Source organism: Salvia miltiorrhiza, chromosome 4 (genome assembly GCF_028751815.1).
Source record: "Salvia miltiorrhiza cultivar Shanhuang (shh) chromosome 4, IMPLAD_Smil_shh, whole genome shotgun sequence".
NCBI lineage: Eukaryota > Viridiplantae > Streptophyta > Magnoliopsida > Lamiales > Lamiaceae > Salvia > Salvia miltiorrhiza.
In genome coordinates, this window is record NC_080390.1 from 52,604,543 (window position 1) to 52,631,180 (window position 26,638).

Sequence of the window (26,638 nt, forward strand, 5' to 3'; positions counted from 1 at the left end):
CAAAGATATTGTACTATGAAATAGTTAATAATCTTGAGATATATCCAATTTTTGTTGTATGAACGGAAGGCCAATGCAAGCAGTGGTTCCTGTAAGTTCAAGTCATCACCATGTTAGCGGTTCCTGTGAGTTCGAGTCCTCACCAACAAGATCACCATCATCTCCAATTCCACCTTCTCCACAATGTATTTGAAGTATTTGACAAAGAAATACTTGAAGAAGCATAATGTGCGAGATTTGCTTTGTGTGATTTCTTCCAACAAAGAAAGAAACGTGTATGAATTGCGCTACTTCAACACTGCTGAGCAAGAGGGCGAGGAGGGAGATTAAATAGAGAGATTAATTTCATATTCATTTTATGCTCTTAAATTTTTGAGTTGTTTGTTCCATTTTTCTAAGATTTTTGAGGTTGCTTATGATATTGAATTTTGATGTGGTCTTTTGCTAATTTTTATTCTATGTAGTTACAAACCGTAGCTAAGAGCTTTGTTTTTTAAAAAAGGGAAAGATAAATTTCTCCATAGATAATGTATTCTGCTTTCAACATTTTTTGTTTCTCCATATTTATGTATTGTGCTTTTAATATACTTTTGGCTCAGCTATGGCATTGTTCTAAATTCTTAAATTCTACATCATGAATATGTGATTTATTACCTTAGAAGTTTTAGGTTTTGTTTATGATTATGATTTCGATATTTAGGTATCGTATTTTTACTTAGGCAAGAGTTGCATTCTCTCTGATCTTTTAGTCATTTGTATTCTCATGCTAATAGTTTGCTGAAGTCATTTTCTATAATTTTGTAATTTCGATATGTTATAAAAATGAAGTATCTGAAAGTTAATAATTTTTATGATTTTATATTATAGTACTTTTTTAATTTATATTTTAGTTTTAAACAATTTAACTAATACTATAAATTATATTTTTGTTATCAATTAATTTAACTCATAAATACTAATATTTTGATATTTTATATAATATAAAATATAAAACAATTATGTCATGTTCCGTGCATCGCACGGAAGGATGTACTAGTTTTCTATAAAGAATGTATTCTTATAGCTTAAGCACATATTATCAATTTTCACTCATTTTGTACTCATAGTATTCAACAACAATTCTCCTTTTCGCTCTCTCCTCAAATCACATTTTACGTTCACTCTTAAAAATCGTACGATTTCATCATTATAATCACGTTCTCGTCGATAATTCTTACTTTTAACCGGGAATTCAACTGGAAAACTTAGGCTTCATAGATCCTCTCGAAATCCTTCATATCCCTCGCCGGAATCCCTTTTTTAATAGATTCTTACGATTTTTTCTTTATTTTTCATGTTTATTTTGTTGTGATTAAAATTCATCACAGCACATACCTTGAGTTCTTTTATTGCGTATGTCATTACATAACTTATTTTTATAGAATAACATTACACGACTTATTACGCTCTCTTTAGTTACAATTATAAGAAAATGAGGAATAAGAAAAAATGAAAAGAAATTATCTTATTTTAGTGATCCCCACTTTTTTGTTATTTATCCCATCTTCGTTACAAGGAGTTCCCAACAGTTTATAAGCTATCAAGGCCAGAATTATCAAAGGTAGGTAAATCTTATGTATTAAGACCTACATTAAGAGCTCGACATGCTTTTCTTCTTCTCTTCCTCGTCAAGAAGTTTCAACCATTTCAATCCAAGATCACATCCTGCATTAGCAGCAATTTCAAATTGATCTCTTGCCATCTCAACTGGATTATACTCATCGGATCCAGAATCGTCCCTCTGTTTTCTGATTGAGGACGCTTTCTTCACATTGAATTTGGTTACGGATTCGGGAAGTCGAACACCTAAAACATTTGTCACCAGAATGTTTACTAACAAGCAATAAACAAAACGGAAAGATCTTCCTGAATATCAACCACATCTCAACGAAAAGCTAACACAACTTCAATCAGCTGGAAAACTCACAAGCCAGCGAAGATCAAATCCTTTATTAACATCTTTTTTGGCGTGTGTGGATGTTATTAACATTTTTATGATAGAACAAGCCGGCAAGGAGCGGAAACATTTATAACCCATCAATCAAATAATCAACCCAATGCTACACGAATCTGAAATTATTTCTTTACATGTGAAAGAGCACACCTGCAAGGAGAAGAGATCCGTAGGCTATGGCAGCACCAGCATGACCCTGAATGAATCAAGGCGAGAAAGTTAGTTTTGCAGCCTTGCAGGATATAGATATTCAAAACCCCTCTGGTCCGAGACATCTAAGTCATATCTTTAAAACATGATGATTTTAAATAAGCCATTTGAAATCAATGCACTAAAGCAGCTTAGACAGATTAGAAATGTTATTGCTTGAAAATAAATAGCTGATACTCTCTCCATCCCACAATTTAGTATCCATATTTCTATTTTAGTCTGTTCCCCAATTTAGTATCCCTTTCTATTTTTTAGTAAAAGTACTCCACACAATCCTATAAGATGTGGACCATTTACTCAACTTAATCAATTTAACACTCTCATAAAGGTGAGACCTGTAGAGAATAAAGATATAAAACATATTGAAGAAGAAGAAGTAGGAAGGTGTATTTATATTGGAGAAAAGAGTACATATTTATATGTAAGAGTACTATCACAACTAGGAACACTAAACCAATGTGGAATACTTATTACTATTCATAACACTCCCCCTCAAGCTGGAGCATATATGTTAATCATATCCAGCTTGATACACAACTCAGAGAAACGCTTGCCTCCCAACGGTTTAGTGAAGATATCAGCAATTTGATCTGACGAAGAAGTGAACGGAGTAGAAATAGTTTGGTTCAATACACACTCACGAATGAAATGGCAGTCAACCTCAATATGTTTAGTCCGTTCATGAAAAACTGGATTGTTAGCAATGTAAATAGCTGCTTGGTTATCACAGTGCATGGGTAATGGTTCATTGAAAGTGAATCCTAATTCCCCAAGCAGATTCTTCACACCAATCATCTCAGTTGCAGTATGAGCCATAGCTCTATACTCAGCCTCGGCTGAAGATCTAGCAACTGTTTGTTGTTTCTTGCTCCTCCAAGTTATCAAATTTCCACCCAAGTAAGTACAGTATCCAGATGTCGATTTCCGATCAATTTTAGAGCCAGCATAATCAGCATCAGAGTACCCTTCAATTTTTAGATGACCATTTTTTTTAAAGAACAATCCTTTTCCCAGAGATTTCTTGATATATCGAAGAATTCGAATAGCAGCTTCCCAATGAACTTGTTTAGGCTTATCCAAGAAACGACTAACCAAACCAACCGCAAAAGAAATATCAGGCCGTGTCACTGTCAAGTAGATAAGTTTCCCAACAAGACGTCTGTACTTAGCTTTGTCCTCCAAGAAATCTTCACTCTCATCCCAGACATTCGGGTCAATATCCATAGGAGTATCAACCGGCTTCGTTCCCAACAACCCGGTTTCTTTAAGTAAATCAGTAGCATACTTCTGCTGAGACAGAGAAATTCCATACTTGCTGTGAGCAATTTCAATTCCCAAGAAGTACTTGGGACGTCCCAAATCCTTAATAACGAATTGTTCTTGCAAGTATGCCTTTGTATCAGCAATTCCTTGTACATCACTCCCAGATATAAGGATGTCATCGACATAGACAACGAGAATGACAATTCCAGAGGCTTGATGGCGCACAAAAACAGAGTGGTCAGACTTGCATTGCTTAAACCCAATTTTGCTGAGAACACTACTAAACTTGTCAAACCATGCCTTCGGACTTTGCTTAAGACCATAAATAGCCTTCTTAAGACAACACACCTTAGTAGAATCCTCCCCCTGAGCAACATACCCAGGAGGTTGCTCCATATAAACAGTTGGAGATATATCGCCATAGAGAAAAGCATTCTTCACATCAAGCTGATACATAGGCCAAGAAAGATTAACAGCCAAGGAGAACAAGATGCGAATGGAGTTCAAGCGAGCGGTGGGAGAGAATGTCTCAAAGTAATCCACACCATAAGTCTGTGTAAAACCTTTTGCTACAAGGCGGGCTTTGTACCGATCAATGGTACCATCAGCAAGAAACTTGATAGTGAACACCCAACGACAAGAAACAATAACAGCAGAAACAGGAGCAGTTGCTAGAACCCAAGTGCCACGAGATAAAAGGGCACACATCTCCTCATCCATAGCAGCCTTCCAATGCGGATGTTTGAGTGCCTCAAGGTAAGAAGTTGGAATATCTGTAGAGAAAAGGGAAAGAGCAAAAGACCGAAAAGAAAGACTCAAACAGGCAAAAGAGACATAGTTAGACATTGGATGGCGAGTGGTACAAGTACGTTTACCTTTGCGTATAGCGATAGGTAAGTCATCTGTGTTGGCAGGTTGGTCATCCTCAGAATCTGCAGAAGAAGATAACTCGGGTGGAGAACATGAGGCCGGTTCAACAACAGTCTCTGGAACTGGTGCGGGACGAGGACGACGGGTATACACTTGTAAGGGTTGAGTAGGAGGAGAAACTATCGCCGGTATAGGCAAAGGAGCAGATTGTAACTTATTTTGAGAAGTAGTGCTAGTATGAGGAAAAAAAGGAAGAGATTCAAAGAAGGTGACATCGGCACAGACATAGTGACGTTTGGTAAGAGGGTCAAGACATCTATACCCTTTCTGTGTTCTAGAATACCCGAGAAAAACACACTTAATAGAACGAGGAGATAACTTATCTAACCCAGGACTTAGATCATGAACAAAACAAACACACCCAAAAATGCGAGGAGGGACAGGGTAAAGAGGTTTGTCAGGATGAAGATACGAAAAAGGAATATCTCCATGAAGCACACTAGAAGGCATTCTATTAATGAGAAAACATGCCGTAAGAACAGCATCACCCCATAACCACTTAGAAACCCGCATATGAGACATAAGAGTACGAGCAACATCCAAAATATGACGGTGTTTTCGTTCTGCAACTCCATTTTGTTGGGAAGTATGTGAGCAGGAAGTTTGATGAATTATGCCACGAGAATCACAAAAAGATGAAATAGATTTTTGAGTGAATTCAAGAGCATTATCAGTGCAAAGAATACGCAAATCGACAGAATATTGAGTTTTTATTTCATGATAAAAAGAGTTTAGTATAGCAGGGACTCCAGTTCTCTGTTTGAGCAAATACACCCATGTCATACGCGAATAATCATCAACCAAGACCATAAAATATCTGAAACCCCCTCTAGACTCAACTCGACTCTGACCCCAAACATCACAATGAACAAGCTCAAAAGCAAAAGAACTACGTTTATCAATTCTAGAAGGAAAAGATGTGCGATGGTGCTTGCCCAACTCACAAGACTCACATTGAAATTCAACAGACGAAGTAGGAATTAAACTGCGAAGACTAGACGGCGACGGATGACCAAGGCGACAATGCCACTGATATGGAGTCACGGTGGCAGAGAGAGCACGCGAAGGTGCCGGAATACCATAATCCAAGTAGTAAACCCCGTCACGCTCATGTCCTCCACCAATCGTCTTCTTCGTCTGCAGGTCCTGAAAGGTAACAAAGGTAGGAAAAAAGGTGACAGAGCAATTGTGAGTTTTGGTAAGTTGACTAACCGATAATAAGCTAACGGGAAATTTAGAAGCAAACATGACATTGTTAAGAGTTAATTGAGGAGTAGGACGGACAACACCACTCCCCGTCACCGAAGAATAGGTGCCATCAGCGACACGGACAGAAGGTAAGGATGAAGGAGTAAAAGATGTCAAAAGAGATTTAGTACCAGTAATATGGACAGAGGCACCAGAATCTACCAACCAAGACTTACCATGAGACACTGCAAACGCACCTGCAGAAGCAACTATAGGAGAGGCTGCACTAGTAGATGGAGCAGTACCAGATGACAAATTGATGGATTGGATCAGTTTGTCGTATTGAGCCCGTGAGAGCGAGACCGTATCATCACTGGAGGAAGACTGAGGATCAGGAACAACTGTATGAGCCCGACCTGGTTTGCCAAAGGTTTTCCAACAATTTTCAGAAGTGTGGTTGGTTCGGTGGCAATACTCACAATAACGATCAGAACCGTGACCTCGGCCACGACCTCGTTCACCACTACGGCCACGACCACGACCACCGTAAGAATTTTGACCGTGAGCATAATTTTGATTCTGAACAGCCTGGCTGGAGGGCGAAAAAGAGGCATTAACATGAGAATTCTGACCGCGAGCAGCCATGGCAGAAGAATTAGGTGAAGTAGCATCATCGGTACGACCAGTGGAAACCCGCAACACACGAGATAAGGCATTGGATAATAATGGAACATTATCACTTGATAACAGGCTGTCACGAACTGGTCGGAGATCAGCATCCAAACCTGATAAGAATTTGGCAACCATGAACTCTTCCCACTGTGTGGCCCGCTGAGTGACAGAACAGGATAGTGGATGATAAACAAGAATTTCATCAGCAAGTCCCTTGAGTGTAGAGAAATAGTCATTAACTGATTGGCCAGACTGAGTATGAGAGAAAAGTTTCTCATATAACTCGAAGACACGAGATACGTTCTTGTCATTGGAATACATCTGCCGCAATGTATCCCACATGTCCTTAGCAGTTTCTAAGAACATGATATTCTTACTAACAGAGTCTTCAAGACTATTCAAAAGCCAAGTCATGACAGCACAATCGTCGGCACTCCAGGCATCATATTTGAGATCCGTAGAAGCAACTGGATCACTTAGAACATGTGTTTTCTTTTTCTGAGAGCCTAAGAACAATAGAAAGGCACGAGACCAGAGAAGATAATTGGAACCATTCAATTTTATGGTGGTTCCTAGGGCAGCGGATTTTGAATCAGACATGATGTAAAAGGATTAAAAAACTGAAACTCTATATAGAGAATAGACAGCAGCGGTGGCTGAGAACAAAAGCTAGAGAGGGAGAGATGAAGGAAAACAAAGAAGAACAAAATTTTCTGATGTGGAAGATCAGACAATGCTGCAACCACAGAGCATACTTATAGGAATAGAAAAAAAAAAAAAAAAACTATTCATAAATACGTAAAGTACTATTCATAAATACGTACAATACTATTCATAAATACGTACAGTAGAAAAAATTATCAGGTATCTAACATGCTCTGATACCATGTAGAGAATAAAGATATAAAACATATTGAAGAAGAAGAAGTAGGAAGGTGTATTTATATTGGAGAAAAGAGTACATATTTATATGTAAGAGTACTATCACAACTAGGAACACTAAACCAATGTGGAATACTTATTACTATTCATAACAAGACCCTTATTCCACTCACAACACACTCAACCACTTTATTGAAACCCGTGCCATTCTCAATGGATACTAAATTGTGGGAGGGAGGGAGTATATCTCAACATGCAGAGTTGGACTACCTTTTCTGCTGCTCTGTGGAAACACCAAATGGCAGACGAAATGTCCTGGTTCACACAATCCCCAGTCAAGTATATAGCTCCTAAGAGATAGAGAGCACCAGGATGCAACTAGAATGTCGCAAGTTCTAGTAAGATTTCAAACACCATATGTAACAAGAAGAATTGAAAAGTGCATTGGAAACACCATCACAAAATTTACCTGGTCAACTGCCTTCTGCAGATAATACATAGCTTTCTGCGCCGATTGTGCAAGACGGTCCTGTCAAAATATTGTAACGAGTCTAACGACATTATGAAGATTCAGAAGACTGACTCCTATCTTTGGAATAAGATAAGGTAAAGGAACAAATGCATGCAATAGTTTGGTCATGAAACTACAATTCCAATATAGTTACAAACTCATTTATCAGTTCTCCTAAGGAGATGTGTTTATTCAATTAAGTGGAGATATGGGTTACTAAAGTATAGTACAGAAGACTCCCATTTCTTCTACATTTTTCTCACACCTGTTTGTGTGTGTGTGTGTGAAATTATCGTGTGATTGTTTTTCAGTTGGGGATGTTTTGACTCACTTTTGTGACTCATTAAGTCCTGGAAAGTTGACTCAGGACTCGGGTTGCTCTGCGCCATGAAATATTCTTTGAAATAATTCCAATTTTGAGTACCTTCCTATGAATTATGCTTCAACAAATTAAAGCTATAGCTGCTCTAGAAGATTTAAGATGATGAAGGTAACATGCAAATGACGTAGAAAAGAATCCACATGATAGTAACTATAATACACCTAAATTATTCTTAGTTTAGGGTCAAATACATCTTTACTCCATTAATTTTATTGTGGATCAGATTACTGCTATCTGTCTAAAACACCTAACAACATGTATATTCCAATAAAAGAAAAACATATTTGTGACATTTTTTCAGTTAAAACTTCTCAACTGTGAAAGATGACCCACTGTTGCAAAATTCATACTTTCTCTTGTAAAATGTATGTTTCATTCATAAAGAGATGGCTCATTTTAAAGGCAGAATCAAGTTTGGATCCACATTGAGATATTTACGGTCCAGATCAAAACCTTTTCCAGTCTGGTTGAACTTAGATAAAGTCAGCCCAAAAACAAAGTCGAATAATCTGAGATTGAACAATGGCAAGAGGTATTTTTGTATATTTCTTTAGAACACATTGAAGAATTGTGGATCAAAGCTCCTTGAATTTTATAGAAAATTGGACTGAGGAGAGCCAAAAATAAGTACATAACATCAGAGTGATTCAAACAAGATAAGTAGTTTGTGGAACTACTGTCTTTTATTGTTTAAATTTCTCAATTTTAAACAGCAAAGAGTTGAGATAACAAGTCAGATTTTTTGGTTTACGAGGAAATCTAACCTCAGCTCTTAGGTGGCAGGCAAGATCATATTGTGCATTAGGATTGCCCATCTCAGCAGCTTCCACTAGCAATGCAGCCCCTCTGATTTTAAAAGCAGGTGTAAATAAATGTAGCAAGCTCACATAACATATTTTATAAATGTTTACTCGTGTAATATCATGGCTAAAGAACAATTGAAGTCAAAGCAACAGTTCAAGTAGATGAGAATTGAACGATACAAATAGAAGTAACCATATAAAAGGCAAAAAGTATATCCTAATTTATGGGGAAAAAAGTTGTTTGAATGCAAGGAGAAGCAGACTAGAGCTTTTTGAGACATGGCTAATTAAGCAATATCAAATGCAGTAAATGCAGGAGCAGCCACAAAGACAAAGACGGTGGCAAAAAAAAGGTTGTGTCCTACACAGGTTTACATGCACCAGGGCAGAACTGGTATTTGAGATGCACTTTAGCAAGCCAATATCTAGCATTAGTGCTCGAGTTGTCAGCTTCAAGAGCCAACTCAAAATGTTGCTTTGCTGCCTGACAACAAGCAAAAGAAAGAAAGTGGTTTAGCTAATGGAAGGTTTAATTTGACAGACATCTAGGTTAACATGTGATTAGATACAGCGCAAGTTTTCGAGACAGATAGAGACACCAAAGCCAACTAACGGAAGTTACAGAACAATGTTCACCAGTCTAAACATCTAAAATCTTGAAAATGACATTGTTTTATAAAGACTTGAACTCCACAAATAGAATCACAACAAACATGACCGAAGCATTAATTTCAGGGATTTACTGAATGCAGTAGTAGTCAATCTAGAGGGTGTTTTGCTAAGCTTATAAGCTCATTAAAAGAGCTTATAAGTTGTTTATGAGCTTATAAACTCCGTCAAAGTACTTGATAAAATAAGTTCCTAAACAACTTATAAACTGTAAAAATAAGCTCCAAGAGCTTATAAGCTCCGCAACAAATAATAAGGTCCTCATAATATAAGTTCATCTACCACAATTTATTTTTTCATAATCTTATATACAACAATCATTTTATAAATATTTTTCAACTATAATTTTTTATTGCCATCGTGTGCCCTTTCAAGTTCATCTCTCTTCAATTTTATCTCTCTAGCACAAAATTCTGTGTCTAGCTCATAAGCACAATTATCCAAATACTTTAACAACTTATAAGCTCTTGAGAAAGGAGCCTGAAAGCACATCCGTAGCCCCATCCTCCTTCTACAGATGTTTTAGCAATGCAACACATATAACACGCTATTGAACGAGATGAAGTTATCGATTCTGATCGTGTTATTTTCATTCAAGCATGAAAATTACCCTAAGCAAAGGGATGAGACGCTGATCATTACGCTCACAATAATCAATAACTCTGTCAACTTCCTGCAAAGCACTAAATCCTTTGGCTACGAACTCCATTGCCTTCTTAGACCTACTATGCATTCCTCTCTGTGAAAGAAATCAAAGAGAAGCATGGTCAGGATACAATAAATAAATAACCAAGAAAATAATTAAATTTCCCAGTATCAATATCATGATAAAGAACTCACCCACAAATTGAATTGGGGAGAAACAACAACTGCAGAGAGTTGCCTATAAGAAGGCTTCCAACGGAATGCTTTGAACATTTTTCACCTATTGCAGAACCAGATGTGAGCTAAAATAGTAAGACATGTCTGATTAGGCATATGAAAAAAAGAAAAAATGAACCAGAACCAAAACTGAAAACCAATATAGATGTTTAAAATCAGATACATGTATAATCAGTTAATAAAATAATTGCACATCAAAAAAAGAGCAAGAGAAATACAATTTCAAGACTTCTCGTAGAAATTAGGGCTGGACAACGGCTGCGGCTGCCGGGGAGGGGACACGGCTGAGACGGCGGCGAGCGTGAGATATTAATTGAGGTTTCCCAAAAGAGCTAATTTCGATACGCCTCAAAAGTCAAATTGGTGGCGCGTAACTGAGTATGCCGTGCAAGAAATCGAGGGGTATTTAAGTCATTCCGTAATATTATTGGTCAGAGGAGGCAGATATATTTATTATGAAAATGAAAATGAACGAAAAAAAACACACAAAAACGAATCCGCGTTCCCGGGTTGTCATTCTTCTTCTTGTTGTTTTTGGCACAGATCGAGGAAAATTTTAGGAAACTATACTAAAATCCTTTTCCTTCCTCGAGTTCTGCTTGCTCAAACCAAGCCGTTGCTCGAATTGCGATTCTTCTCCATCAATGGGGGCGGCGCATAAGATTTGGAACGCGACGGAAGTGGCGGAGACGCACAGCTCCGAGATTCCGTCGTCTTCTCTCACCATCGACCACTCCCTCTCTCTGCCTGCAATGAAGCCCCGCATCGTGTCAGTATTTTTTATTCTTCCTCGCATTTCTGTTGATCATCGTGAACGTTTACTTTGTTGCATCCGTTTTAGAATAGCTGAATTGCCTGTTATAGTTTCCTGCTCAACGCGGAGGTTTTGGTGTATGTTGTACAGTGTATGAACGCCGTATGCTGCATCATGTCCAAGTATTTGTCGCTCAAGTTTGAGAATTGTTGTTGATTTGTTCGTATTGTTGAGCTGCAGAGAGGTGCTAGTTTATGATAAGATTTATATCCATATTATGTTTCCTCCTTTGATTATGAGTAACTTCATCAACTGTTCTTAGTCAATGCACAAAGGATGTTAACGTGTCAAAAGGAGTAATATTGTGAATCTCCAAAATTACAGGGTGATTGACTTTTAAGAGAACGAAATAAAAGAGAAAGATCTTTGGTTGGTTGAATATCAAATTACTTATTTTAAGCTTCCATTTTGTGAATGATATATTTAGTTGTCACATTTCAAGTATGAGATGGTTGTCTATCGATGTGAACAAAAATGATACTATAAATCTTGAACCAAGATATCAGGGTGTTGTAAGAAGATAATGTACTGATTTCCTTGTCTTAAAAGTATTGTAATTTTGGCTACTAGAAAGTTGGAGATTTTAAGGTAGGTTGGTGATGAGTGTTTGGTAGTCTACCACCAATGGTTAGCGATAAGGGTCCAAAGATAGAGTTTGGAGAAAGATGTTGGTGAGTCCTCAAGAACAAGCAACTGTAGGACTTTGACGTGAATGCTACCTACCTTTTTAGTTCACTTGTTCCCTTCATGCCCTATTCATAGGCTAGAGCTTTTTCTGTATGTGTTATTCTTCTATATCAGTATCACAAGACCTTTTGATGGCTGTAACTAAGTTACGGACTTAGATGGAACCTCTATTTGAAAACCATGTTTTGGCTATTCCAACTGTTGGATTGCCTCCCTCCTTGTGACAAGCAAAATAATACTAGAAAGTTTATGGTGGCAACATGAAAAATACAACAACTAGTAGTGGTTACTGTCCGACTCAGTGTGGACAGTCTTAAATTGTCATAGATCATTCCTGGGCTATTTCCTGGGCATACTTCTTGCCTTAAGGTACTAGGCACTAGTTCGGAGCCTGTGGATACACATACACTAGACATGAAATGCCCTCAATGCGAACTTTCTTTGTGCAGGGATATAAATCCAATGCTAAAATTCATTTTGTCAATATCTCCTGAAATGAAAAAATGTTTTTAGTTATCATCGATCCAAAATTCAAAAATATCTATGTAGTTTCTGTATTCTATGTAACCAGTATGCCGTGAAGCAAAAGGTTGTGAGCTGTCATTTTATTTTACGTGTTATCTGGATTTAGCCTTTTAAGTAATAAGAGTTGGATTCTGGTAATATCTTGTTTGAGGATGCTGCTCTTATCTGGTTGTGATTCATTTCTCTTACCCTTTCGAATAAATGAATCTTGGCAGGGAGCTTTTCAAAGATTTATTCAAACAATGGTCAAAGTTGGATGAGTCAGATTTCTCCCTTGAGACAGTGTCTGGTGGCATCACAAATCTGTGTGCGTATCTTTTTTGTCTTCCAATAACAGTGTCTATTCTTCTTGGTTGTTGGAAGTTTGAAGAGTTAGATATTTTAGTAATACATCTGAAATATGAAGAAATCTCATTGAGCTGCTTGAGAAAATAGTGGTTTTCTGTGTAGTATAGTAAAAAAAATTCATGGATTTTCTGCTGTTTCAACAGTACTCAAGGTTTCTGTGAGAGAAAAAGATGGAAGTGCTGTCAGTACGACAGTTAGATTATATGGTCCAAATACTGAATATGTGATTGATCGTCAAAGGGAACTGCAGGTACACTGTGGTCTTTCTGAAAAGGATTTCCTAGTTAATTACTTCACTACACTTGCAAATGACTAGAATGAGTTGAACCATACATATCGTGCTTCCTTACTTCAAACTTCAAACATATTGCATATATTTCCGTTCCTTTTTAGTTGATTCGGATCATAATTAAAATATCATACTTCTTTAGGCTATCCCACACCTCTCAGCAGCGGGATTTGGTGCCAAGTTGCTGGGTGTTTTTGGGAATGGAATGGTGCAATCATTTATTGATGCTCGTACACTTACTCCATCAGGTAAGCATTTTGAATAAACCATCTATCAGAAATTGGCATTACCTCCTCCTCCATGATAGGTCTTCTCCTCTTGATACTAAAAAGAATGTTGAAGATTAGTACTTAATCAAGTCGCAAGGTCAATTGGACAAAATCGCACATTTTTGTTTCTTCGTAGACAACTTTATTGTCCCATTTTTAGTGATCATGTCATTCATGTTCTGGCTTCTGGATGTTATGTTTTTTCAGTTTGTTGTGGTAAGAATTAAGAAACTAGAGTAACTTGGTTCCTTTGTGATATATATGGATATGGTGGAATCTGAGAAGTTATGGTCCAAATCTGGGGTATATTTTACTTTCCAAGTGTTTTCATGAATAAATGCATTACTTAGGACTTAGGTCTTTGTCTGGTCCCATTTCTAAGAGCCATTTTAATGCTTTACACCCTTCTTAAATTCGGAGCCATGTTTGTTTGATCTATTTCCATTAGAAATGCTCGTTTTATCTTCCCAACTTTGTACAATTATTATCTCAGACCTAATATCAATTGTGTGCCGATTATTGTTCAATTTACAATAACCAATTGTGTCATAATTATAATTATCAACTTCTTAAGCATAATGTATTACTACTTTTCTGTAAAATATAGCTTTGAGGAAATAGGAAATTATTTTCTGATTTGCTTGAGAAAGTTACAGGGCTAAGTTTAAGTACACATGTTTTCTTATTTAGAGGAAACGTAATCACTAGAAATCTGAAAACTAATTCCTACCAATTTACATTTATATTAACTCCCTAATTCCAGAATATTCACTTTCGTTTTATATATAAACTGATACCCCCCTCCCCAGGTTGGGACACATGTATCTACTAGACCCAACTTGCTTATGATTCCATCAAAACTTAGCTTGAACAATCCTTTTGTAATGATATGGATATCAGCTACTTGTTCTGTTGTTGGAATGTACAGTATGCATATTACTCCATTTTCTAGCAATCTAGCTTTTCCTTGATGAAATGACGGTCAACTTCCACATATTTAGTGCTATCATGCTGCACCGTATTGCTAGCAATGCTGATAGCAGCCTTGTTGTCGCAGTATAGTTTCATAGAACCATCCCGGGGTAACTGTAGCTTCTCTAGTACTCGTTTGAGCCAGATTGATTCACAAATTCCATTAGCCATACCATGGGACTCTGCCTCATCACTGCTCTGAGCCACTACATTTTGCTTTTTACTCTGCCAAGTCACTAGATTTCCCCAAACAAACTAAGCAGTATCCACCAGTAGACCTTCTATCAGTAACCGAACCTGCCCAATCTGCATCAGTAAACACTTAAACATTTTTTGAGTTTTCTTCTCAAACAATGGTCTCTTTCCTGGAGATCCCTTGACTCTTGAGGTATCTCAAAATGCAGTAAGCTGCTTCCAAGTGAATCTTCTTAGGAGGGTCCATAAATTGGCTGGTCAAACTTATGCGAAAGCAATATCAGGCCTTGTATGAGACATAGATTAACTTTCCGACCAATCTTTGATGCCTCCCAACATCAACTGGATCACCTCCGATGTCACTAAGTTTTCATTGGGATCTACAGGTGTGTCAGCCGGCTTACAACCTGTCATACCTGTGTCAGAAAGGAAATCAAGAACATATTTCTTTTGGCTTTCCGCAATCCCCTTCTTTGATCTTGCAACTTCCATTCCCAAGATATACTTCAGCGGGCCGGCCCCAAGATTTTGATCCCAAATTCTTGTGCCAACCTCACCTTCAAGCTGTTGATTTCTTCATGATCATGCCCATGATGATAATGTCATCAACATAGACAAGCAAAACAGTCATCTTCCCACTTTTCTTCCTTTTAAAGAATAAAGTGTGATAAGTTTGACCTTGAGAATTTCGTTGTTGTTTCACTGTACTTGTAAATCTTTCAAACCAAACTCGAGATGAGTGCTTCAAGCCATATAGAGCCTTTTTTAACAAGCACACTTGGGAACCAAACTGTCTCAATGCTAGGAGAAGGTTTCATAAACACTTCCTTCTTAAGTACTCCGCATCCAGTTGGTGAAGTGGTCAATCTAGGTTTGGAGCAATAGACAATAGAACCCTTACTGTATTGAGTTTCGCTACCGGAGCAAATGTGTCAGTGTAGTCCACTCCATATCTGAAATGTTGGTTCTTGATTTGTGGAATGGCCTACCAATATCTACGTGTTTTATGATTGGCATCATATGCTTGATCATGTTTCATGACTATGCATGTTGTGGTATTGCTGTATGTCTGAACATGCAGGCAGTGCCTCCAATAAATGTTTGATGTGGGTTTTTAAATTTAATAAAGATTGAGAACGGTCTAATTCATCGATATTGATTGAAAATGGTTGTCACCTGAGTGTGCAAGTGACTAACCTAATTAGGTTGTGAGCCACTATTCTGACCTCCTTAGCTTTCTACATCTTACCTTCTTTTGTTCCTCATTTTGCTAAAAAATGTTGGTGGTTTTACTAAATTGTGAAACTTTATTTATTGATAAAAATCTATATTCGTGCATGCTTACCACAGACCTTGGCACTCATCAGTAAAAAAGAAAAAAAAGAAACATGTCATCACGTCTGAATGTTTGAGTTCATTCCTACAAATATTTCCATTATTGGATATTGAACTCAGCTTAATGTCAACTTATTTTGTTAATTTTTTCACTCTAGGTTAACACTAACCTTCACTTTTCAGACATGCGACAACCAAAGCTGGTAGCAGAAATCGCTAAACAGCTGCGAAGATTCCATGAGGTGGAAATTCCTGGTTCTAGAGAACCCCAACTGTGGAATGACATCTCCAAGTTCTTCACAAGAGGTGTTCTATGATAATCTTTCTAGTAAAAAAGTAAATCTAGATTCCCATGATTGATTTTAGTTTCATCCTGACTATTTATGACTGTACCTTTTCTTTTAATCTCATCTTGCATGCAGCACTGACCCTCGAGTTTGATGATAGCGAGAAGCAAAAGAAGTATAAGATGATTTCATTCGATGAAATTAATCAAGAAATCAATGACCTCAAGGTAGTCTTCTGCTTACATCCTGCGTATGATAAGCTTGGTGACTGTCCTCTTTTTTGCTTGAGAAGTCATGGTTGCTGCTAAGCTCATGTTGTAACAACCAGAAAGTATCTTCTATTTCTTAAAAGTCTTGGTATACTTTTCCCCTCATCAAACATAACATGATGGTGACATAGGAATCTGTCTTTGTTGCTTTACCCTTCTATTGTCATGTTACTTGTTTTTTCACAGAAAGAGCAGCTACTTGATTTCATATCAAAAGTCTATTGCTCGAATCCTTATTTGAATGATATGATTTACTTTGCATGTATACTGTCTTTTTTATGAAAAATTAGTTTTCTTCCAAATAGGTTTGTAACCTTTATATTTGTTTGGTAAGTTTGTGAAATCCCTTTTGCATCATTATGAATAGAAGAATAAAAGGATTGAAGCTTATTGCTTTTAGCAGTTTCTCGTTTCCTTCTTTTCCAAACCAGTAGTAGCCAAATACAGAGAAGTCGTCCACATTTGGAGAATAAAAACCTGATGTACTTTTATGGTTTGAATTTCACTTTGGTCAAAAAACTATTTTTATTCATAAACTAAATATGTTTTTGGTACAGGCAATGGCAGATCGTTTCAATGCTCCTGTTCTATTTTGTCATAATGATCTGCTTTCTGGGAATTTAATGCTTAATGAAGATGAAGGTAACATACTTTGCATAATTTTCCAAAATCTTATGAATTATTCCATCTTTCTTGCTGCCTAGCTGGCTTTCTGTGTATGGGTGTATTTGGAAAATCTTTGGGCTGTGCTTTAGATTATTTTACCTTTTTATATTTTAAGCCTATATAAATGCACAGCTGATATAGCCATATATGTGAGTGCTGTGGTGCGAAAAAATACAAGAACGATATATACTACCTTGGTCCTTTATGCTTGACAATGATGTTAAATCTCTGCCATGGCGGCACCATGGCAGATGGCGGTGGCAGTTTTTGAGGAATCCGCCACCCCATGGCCATGGTGGATATGGCGGGTTACAGGCGACACAGCTGATTTTTTTTTTTCTTTTTAAGAGAGAAAAGAATACATTTCTGTGTCAAGTTGACCCAAACCCGACCCAACTTACCCAAGAAATTAGAGTTTAGACTTGAACCCTGGCTGCTCGACTTCACTCTCCCTCTCTCTAATTTCTCGTCCAATCCCTCCCTTTTTCACCCAAGCCCCCGACGACCCTGCGGCGACCATAGGCGACGTGGGCAGCAGATCTTTTCCCATTTTGGACCTGTTTTTTTTCTTTTCCAGTATGGAATGGAAAATTGAAACTTTTTAAATAATTTGTTTATTAATTTCGAAATAATATATTTCTTCTTTTATTCAATTGTTGTTTATATCAATGAGACAGCATGCATTAGTACAGTCACCGTCCATCTGAAGGAGAAGAGGAAGAGGGATTTGCTTCATTGGATGATAATGGAGAAGATAATTATGTTGGGATTGATGAGGAGAGGCTTTCACTAATCATACTTATTTATATACATGTTATGGACTTATGGTTTATGAGTTTATAAATTAAGATGCTAAGTTTTCTATTATTTTATTAATTTCTGCAGTTCTACCTTATTATTTCTCACATAATATATATATATATATATATATATATATATATATATATATATAGATATATTTTATTTAATCGCCCACGCATCCACCACAACCCGCCATGCCGTCTGCATTAACCTTATGGTGTTTTTCAGCAAGCCGCCATGACCCACCATCCGCCATTGATATCATTGATGCTTGTCAGGCCATAGGTTTTATTTATACATTAACAATCTAATGGTGGCGAACATTTCTGGAATTAGATTCTATAAATGGGAATCATTATATTGAGATTGAAAAGAAAAACAAGACTGGAATATGTTGCTACTATATGGTAATTGCGTTTCTCAATCAAGCAGTCAAAACTCAAGGAATGAAAACTCTTTCTTGGACAGTTTATAAGATATTATCCGCTGCTTTTATCATACCCATTGATATTATTTTCATCCTCCTGACCTCCTTGGATCCTTGAGATTTTCAGGTAAGCTCTACTTCATCGACTTCGAGTATGGGTCATACAATTACAGAGGCTTCGACCTTGGAAATCACTTCAACGAATATGCTGGCTACGACTGTGACTACAACTTGTATGTCTCTGACCTCGTTAAACTTTATGTTAAGAGTTGCTTTTTCCTTTGCGACTGATACGAAGATACAGTTTCATTGTTGGACTTGTTGCTGCCTCAGATACCCAAGTCAAGATGAACAATTCAACTTCTTCAGGCACTATCTAAAACCTGATAGCCCGCATGAGGTACGTGAAAAGTGATCCATCATCATGCTATATAATCAGGGGGCTTGAATCTTCTCCATTCTTTATTTCATCATTTTCTCTCTGCCTCCTCTGCAATGAACATCACGTCTGGAGTAAATTTGCACATGATTTTTACTTATTCAGCCTTGCTTATTGGGACAATGAGCTCAGATATGAGCATGATGATTATGTATGACTTTCCAAGTTGATAATCTAATGGACAACGGCACAAAAATGTCAGATCTCCAACGAGGCGCTTGATGGTCTTTACGCGGAAACAAGTATCTACATGCTAGCTTCACACCTGTATTGGGCACTGTGGGCTTTAATCCAGGTACTGGTGATTCTCATATGTGCTTCTAAATTCGAATGAGTATAGTATTTGGTATGAAGTTTTCGCCTCGTTTGTGACAGGCAAAAATGTCTCCTATCGATTTTGATTATCTGAGTTACTTCTTCCTGCGCTACAACGAATACAAGAAGCAGAAGGACAAGTGCTTTTCGCTGGCACAGTCATATTTTCAAAGTCGTTAAATCTACCGTGCAGCATGCACGGATGTCGTTGTAAAATATTCTGCTTTTAGTTGCACATTCTGTTGTACTTTGATTTTTTTTAGCAGATTCTGTTGAACATTGATGAATAAAGTTTGTAGCTTTACCACCTTGTTTGGAGAAACGACGCACGGAGTTATTTAGTTGGTCCTCAAATTAGTAGTTTCTTCAATTATTTCTTCTTCTTTTTTAAGAGGTGGTCTTGGGTACACCCGGGTGTACCATACATTCGGGTTGACCCGTACCTAGATCCTGACTCGCGTCTTGATCCAAATTCGCATTCTGACTCAAATTGTGTAAATGACATTATTCGATTATACAAATAATACTGTCTGTAATTGATATTATTTTGTTATACAAATGAAAGTGCGTATAAATGACACTATAACATTCTAAATGACATTGTGTATAATTAACACTATTCAAAAATATAAATGACACTTCATGTAATTGACACTATAGGATTGTAAATGATATTATAATATTTTTTAAATAATACTATAAGATTGAAAATGGAACTATAACATTTTAAAATATTATGGTGTCATTTATATAATTGAATAATGTCAATTATAAGCAGTGACATTTGTATAACTGAATAGTGTCATTTATACGATTTGGGTCAAAATGCAAAATTAAATTAGTATGCGAGTTAGGATTTAGGTATAGGTCAACTCAGATGTACGGTATACCTGGGTGTACAAGAGATTTTGTACTTTTTAATGAGGAAAATCTGGCGCAGCTGCTACTTAAGGTGGGCATTGGGCAAAAGCTTGTGCAAATGATTATTGTTTATTCACAAGGTGAATTATTGTATTTGTATTGACTTATTTTTATGAGTTCGTAATTTTACAATTATTTTGTATTTCGGTTGGAGCCTTTGAGGGGCTCTTTCCCCGTTCTCTGCCTGTTTCTTTCCTTTCTCTTTTCTGTTTCGTCTTTCTTCTAAACGGGCTCTCTTTTTTCCACGTTAAGATTTTTTCCTTAATAAGATTTTAACGAGGCCCGGCCCTCAATTGCGCTTGTGCTCTTATGGTTTAGGTTTCTTTTATTTTCTTTTTAATAAAATTTCTATTTCAGCTTACTCTTTAAGATAAATTGAAGATTATATGTATATATATATAGGGGTTATATAGGGGTGGGCAAAATAAAAATACCTTTTAGAATATAAAATATGAACCATTTTCACTCTTAGATTCGGCTGATTCATCACCTTGTTGGATGAATTCATATGTGTTCTACATAGAATTCATATATTTTAGCTAGTTCGTATTTTATATGTTAAGAAGTGTTTATACTGCAGCCCTCCATTCCACATGTGTTTGTAATGGAATAACTCTAGTTAGCTTTTGATAAGAAGGAATAGGTGTTGTGTGTACTCTCTCGACCTCATGGCTAGAGGGAAAGCGTTTTATCAACTGAGTTTTGCTTCATTATCAATTTTCATATCAAATTTGTATCGACTCAATCTACATTTGAAAACACGTACTATCATTTTTGGTCTTTTATAAGCTCATAATCTACTCGGTCAAGATTTAGAAGAAAAACAAATTTACCTAGTCAATTTTTGGTATGAATAAATCTACAGGAAATTTTCTCTAGGAAAATATCTGTCGGGCCGGGTCGGGTGGGTTCCCCTAAATAAATAAATAGGGATAAGTCGCAAAACCACCGTCGATATTGGGATTTCACATTCACAAATGAATGGTGCAATTACACTTACCTTCCTCATGCAATCTCATTCTTGTTGCCTAAATTTATCTCATAGTGAAACAATCAAGATTTTAGGATTTCAAAGGTTTTGTAAACTGTGTTGAATTGACACCGAAATTCCAATTTCATACTATCATACAAGGACACATGCATGAAAATCTCCACACTAAAATTTCTCCATCTAATTACTTTGGACAAAAACTTCAGTGAACCCAAATCCTTGTTACTGATTCACGATGCAGCAAGTGGTTAAATGTCTGAGACCAAACATTTCAGGTTCGAAATTCACTGTATATTAATTAGTTTCTAAAATTATTTATTTTATAAAAGGTGATAATTAATCTAAAGAAAAGTTACAGTTATTTCGAATAAAAATTGCGCAGGTCGAACCCTCTAAAACCCTATTATGATTTGATTGATTTATTTTTTGTAAACAAATGATTATTTTTATTTATTAATACCGTCACTTTTATTTATTAAAATCTGTATCGTTTATAAAGTGGAAACGATATCGTGAACGGAGGAAGTAATAAATAAGTTGATACCAAGAACAAAATGATCAACTAATTTTTTTTCGATGAACTGTTCTTTTAGACTATCTCCATCGCGTCGTCGCTCCAACCTGTCTCCACAAAATAAAAGAAATGAGAAAGAGATGCACGTTCATTTATCCTATTATTGATAAATGACACTATTTTATTAGTGCATGAATATTCTATTTTCATAAAATTCAAATTCATAATGCTATGATATGCATCTAGTCCGTCTTGGTCATTTTTTAGCACCGCCATTGACTAAGTGATAATATTGTGAGTTTGTGAATCATGACAGTGGCTACAGCTAGGATGTCAATCTAACCCGAAATTCGTGGGCTGACCCGATTAATCCGCCATCCGAGAGGGTTAGGATTGAATATTTTCAACCCGATAAAAATTACAATCCGATTAATTCGTAACCGAATAGCCCGACATCCAATAGGGCCGGCCCGACTAACCCGATGGGCTAGCCCAAAATCCGAATACTTAATATTAAATATTTAGATATAAAAAATAAAAAAATGATAAAATATTATAAAGTCTCATCATTTCACTTTTCTGTATTTTTTAGATGCTTTGCTACTATGAATTCAAACTATTGTTGGATATTTTATAGTTTTTTCGTTAATAAAGTTGAACATTTTATTGTTACCAACTTATTTTATATGTTATGCAATCTTGATGTTTTTTTCAATATCTTATATTTTTGCATTTCATGCTTGCTATATAATTTATATCTTTGATTTCTATGTATATTTTATACATTATTTAGATCATTAAAAATAACAAAATACAAATGATTATTTTATTTTACGCATTTAAGCCGACTAGCCCGATAGGCTAGCCTGAAACCCGAACAATTAGGGTTAGGGTTGAAAATTTATATAACCCGATAAAATCCCCAGCCCGATTAACCCGTACCCAATTAATCCAAAATCCGATAAGGCTAGTCCGAAACCCAATGGACTGGGGGCATCTCTAGCTACAACATTGAAAGAGGTAAATCATTAACAATACTAGATGATCTCATGTGTTTTTTGATACTTTAAACATATAGCACACAAAACAAAACTATTTAATTAATTAGTTGATATTCTCATTTTAAATGAATATGGGTATTAGAATTGTCGTGCTCGTCATTGCTTGCGTGTACTAATATTGCTTTAACATGTAGGCCCATATGTTAGCTCTTGACGTAAAACATGTGGTTCCAAAATATGAAAAGCTAACTGCGCCGTAATTTTAAAACTGTTGGAATCGATGAAGGAAAAAGAAAAAAGAATTAGTCACAAGGAAACAGAGATTCCACGCAATATAACACATGTTTATGGCCACCGGCGTTTACTTTGGTACAATTCTAAGTTTGCTACCGTAATTATTTTAAATAAAAAGTTGTTTGCAATCTTAATTTTGTACAAGTAGTCTAAACTCGAATAACTTCTTTAGTCTATGGAATTATGCATGTATTATATATTATGCTCGAATAAATAAAAAATTTAATTCTACTATCTTTAATTATTGTGGAGAATATAAATTTATTGCAAACTATAGTAGTATTGGAAAACTAAATAAAGCTAATAAAATACTCCCCCGTCTCATAAAAATATGAATATTTTGTCATTTTGGGCGGTCTCATCAAAACATGAATACTTTTATTTTTGTACACTACCCCACTACAATCCCTTTGCTTTTTACCTCTATTTTTTATAAAGTGAGATCCATTTTCTACTCACAATAATACTTTTTAAAACTCGTGTCATTTCTAAATGTTCATGTTTTTGTGAGACGGAGGGAGTATGATAGTTTAACATAATTTGCACATAATTCTATAATATAGTAATATTTATTTGAAAATAAAATTATTCTTAAAAAAATTGACACATATTAAGCATGTATCGTAGGTGCTTAATAGCAAAAAATGACTACTACTATTTTTAAATTTTTATTTATATGAATATAATTTTTTTTGTTATATAGGAAAGGCCATTATTATTATTATTATTATTATGTCAACCCCCACTTTAAGTTGACTTTTGTTAATAAAAACTTTATTCCGGATTTCTAATAAAAAGTCAACCTTTAAATTTGAGTTGACAAAATTAAAGAGAAAAATTGAAGTTGCAAGTGCAAGTTGCTACAAGGGAGCCGATTCCAGCTGGTGGGCTTGGTCAATTGAACCGGCCCCGAACCAGCTCGGTCCAGACAGCGAATCTCCAGCAGCCAAATATGAAACCATTTCTGTCGATCTTTCTTTCTTTTTTTTTTGTTATTTATTTTTTCTTTAGTTTTGTACCCACCATTCCACCAATTCTTGTCGGTAGCCAAATACATGCATCGTGCTCATAACTCATAGCCACGCGCGACTTCTATTTTGTTTATTACTAATTTAAATTTTGACATTAAGAAAAGCAAAGGTTACATATGCATATTACTTTAATTGTGTTCCAGATCTTTGCTTAGGTGTCTCATTTTCACATTATATTATTGCAGATTCTATCTTCGTTGCAACTTATTTTTATATACGTTTGGTTGTTGCACTTTTATAATTTGGTATAAAATCTCTTTATTTAAGTTTAAATTTCTAGATAGAATATCTTCCAGTATCAAATAATGTCAATAAAATTTTCAAACAGAGTCAAATAACTTAATAATTCGAGACACACTTCGATGCATTTGTTTTAATTAAATTTTAATTGAAGATTAATAAACTTTAATCAAATCTAATTAAAATAATGTCATCGTGCATTCAAATTGTACACAAAAAATTGTCTAATAATTTAATACTCCTCCATCCTCAATAAGTGTGGTGTGGATGAGATGACACGAATTTCAAGAAAAAAATATTAGAATATATATATATATATATATATATATATATATAAAGTGTAAAAAAGAACTCGTCAAATTGATTTGTTAGTTAATTAATAAATAATTTTTGAGATGAATTATTTCTAAATATTGTGTGTAAATTAGAGTACAAATATAAAGTATATATAATAAAATAGAAAAACCACACTTATTATAGATAGACAAAAAATACCACATTTATCATGTACATTAGAGTATATTATTATTGTGTTACTGATGTACATATAATTCGTACAAAATACTAATAATTTAATAATTTAAAGGAGCCCCCTGACTCCACTTAAGTATGCATGTGTATAATTGGAAACCATGCACTGTAACCGTTAATTTATGTTCAACGTGAAACGAGGCATGCAGTAGAACACCAAGTATGAATTATAGTATATATCTTTGGTGAATTCCAGAAAGCAGCTGTGATAGTTGATGGGATAAGTATGGAATTTTATCCACTTACATCCCAATCCAAAAAGCAAAACCATCAATGTTAATTACTAAATTGAGCACGAGCAAGAAATGAATCATCACGTGCTCTCTTCAACTCCTCATATGCAAAGTCAAACCACACACCCATACAATTGCACACACATTCGACTGGGTGTAAGTACCTTTGAAAAGTCTCGGTCCAATCCCAACACACTTTTAAATAAACATGCTAATCTCTCTCTCTCCATCTCTCTTCCTCCAGCAACACACATACTCCACACAATTTTTCCGTGTTTTGACTTTGACAAACGTTGAATCCCTCTCTCTCTCTCTCTCTCTCCACATATATAAGACCCAACCCTCCCAAATCCAAAACCTCATCAAATAAACTTCATCTTCCTCCTACTCATCTCATATCTCAAAAAGCTACTACGCCTCGACAAATAAATCAAAGAAGAAGAGCTTCAATTCGTTCATCAATGGCAGAAATTGAAATTGAAATCGAGATCCCACCTTACTTCCTGTGCCCCATCAGTCTGGACATCATGCGAGATCCAGTGACAGTGTCGACGGGCATCACCTACGAGAGAGAGAGCATCGAGAAATGGGTATTCACACAGAAGAAGGCAAGCTGCCCAGCCACGAAGCAGCATCTCGACAACCTCGAGCTGACCCCCAACATCACCCTCCGCCGCCTCATCCAGTCGTGGTGCACCCTCCACGCCACCCACGGCGTCCAGCGCCTCCCCACCCCCAAGGCCCCCCTCACCCGCCCCCACCTCCTCCACATCCTCTCCCAGGCCTCCCGCCCCCACCTCCAATCCCAGGCCCTCCAAACCCTCAAATCCATCGCCTCCGACAACCTCACCAACAAGCGCTGCATGGCCGCCGCCGGCGTCCCCGAGTTTCTCGCCGCCCTCATCGTCACCAAATCCTCCTCCCACGACCAATTATCCGATTTCCAGAAAACATCAGAGGACGCGCTGAGCATCATCTACGCCCTACAGCTGCCGGAATCCGCCCTCAAACCCCTCTGCACCGCCGCATTCGTCGAAGCCCTAACCCTAATCATGCAGATTGGGAGCTACGAGTCGCAATCCTACGCCATCATGCTACTCAAATCGATGCTGGAGGTCGCCGATCCGTCTCTGCTCATAACCCTAAAACCCGAATTCTTCTCGGAGATAGTTAAGATTTTGAAGGCGGAAGACATCTCGAGGAAGGGCAGGAAGTCGGCGCTGAAAGTGCTGATGGCGGCCTGCCCGTGGGGGCGGAACCGGATGAAGGCGGTGGAGGCCGGAGTGGTGGCGGTGGTGATCGACCTTCTCCTGGATACGAGCGAGAAGAGGGCGTGTGAGATGATGCTGACGGTGGTGGACATGGTATGCCAGTGCGCGGACGGGAGGTCGGAGCTGCTGGGGCACGCGGCGGGGCTGGCAGTGGTGTCGAAGAAGATACTGAGGGTGTCGCAGGGGGCGAGCGAGAGGGCGGTGAGGATCCTGCATTCGGTGTCGAGGTTCTCGGCCACGGCGGCGGTGCTGGCGGAGATGATGCAGAGCGGGGTGGTAGCGAAGCTGTGCCTGGTGATGCAGGTGGATTGTGGGGCCAAGACCAAGGAGAAAGCGAGGGAGATTTTGAAGGCGCATGCGAGGGCATGGAGGACTTCGCCTTGCATACCCTACAATTTGATTTCTTCCTATCCCTCTTGACAAACAACTTTAGGTTTTCTGTTTTTTCACTTGGAAATTAAACTTTTCCCAAAACATGTGAATAATATTTGATTTTTAGATGATAGAATTGGTACCAGGGGCAGGAACTGCCCATTTTCGGAGACATTATTCAAGAATTCTGATTATCAAGATTTTAGGAATTCCAAA

General features: G+C 36.9%; 3 protein-coding genes across 5 annotated transcripts; 2 read left to right on the top strand and 1 right to left on the bottom strand.

Moving 5' to 3' along the window:
* Positions 1–1,479: 1,479 nt before the first annotated feature.
* LOC131020486 (uncharacterized) lies at positions 1,480–10,762 on the bottom strand. 2 transcript variants are annotated; one of them, XM_057949332.1, is made up of 9 exons: positions 10,604–10,762; positions 10,344–10,450; positions 10,114–10,242; positions 9,200–9,318; positions 8,796–8,877; positions 7,608–7,667; positions 7,409–7,516; positions 2,144–2,189; positions 1,480–1,845 (listed from the first exon to the last, which is right to left on the bottom strand). In XM_057949332.1, the coding sequence occupies exons 2-9, from the start codon at positions 10,419–10,421 to the stop codon at positions 1,631–1,633; spliced, it is 837 nt and encodes a 278-aa protein (XP_057805315.1). In that variant the 5' UTR covers positions 10,422–10,450; positions 10,604–10,762; the 3' UTR covers positions 1,480–1,630. The 2 variants fall into 2 exon arrangements, with proteins under 2 accessions (XP_057805315.1, XP_057805316.1); XM_057949333.1 differs by having other exon boundaries at positions 10,344–10,428; positions 10,604–10,742.
* A 232-nt stretch (positions 10,763–10,994) lies between these two features.
* Positions 10,995–19,393, top strand: LOC131020485 (probable ethanolamine kinase). Of its 2 annotated transcripts, XM_057949330.1 has the most exons (11): positions 10,995–11,154; positions 12,627–12,718; positions 12,903–13,009; positions 13,191–13,296; positions 16,003–16,125; positions 16,242–16,333; positions 16,933–17,017; positions 18,397–18,502; positions 18,603–18,669; positions 18,911–19,003; positions 19,084–19,393. In XM_057949330.1, the coding sequence occupies exons 1-11, from the start codon at positions 11,030–11,032 to the stop codon at positions 19,201–19,203; spliced, it is 1,116 nt and encodes a 371-aa protein (XP_057805313.1). In that variant the 5' UTR covers positions 10,995–11,029; the 3' UTR covers positions 19,204–19,393. The 2 variants fall into 2 exon arrangements, with proteins under 2 accessions (XP_057805313.1, XP_057805314.1); XM_057949331.1 differs by lacking the exon at positions 19,084–19,393 and having other exon boundaries at positions 18,814–18,954.
* A 5,729-nt stretch (positions 19,394–25,122) lies between these two features.
* LOC131020487 (E3 ubiquitin-protein ligase PUB23-like) lies at positions 25,123–26,638 on the top strand. Its single transcript, XM_057949334.1, has one exon. The coding sequence runs from the start codon at positions 25,241–25,243 to the stop codon at positions 26,468–26,470; it is 1,230 nt and encodes a 409-aa protein (XP_057805317.1). The 5' UTR covers positions 25,123–25,240; the 3' UTR covers positions 26,471–26,638.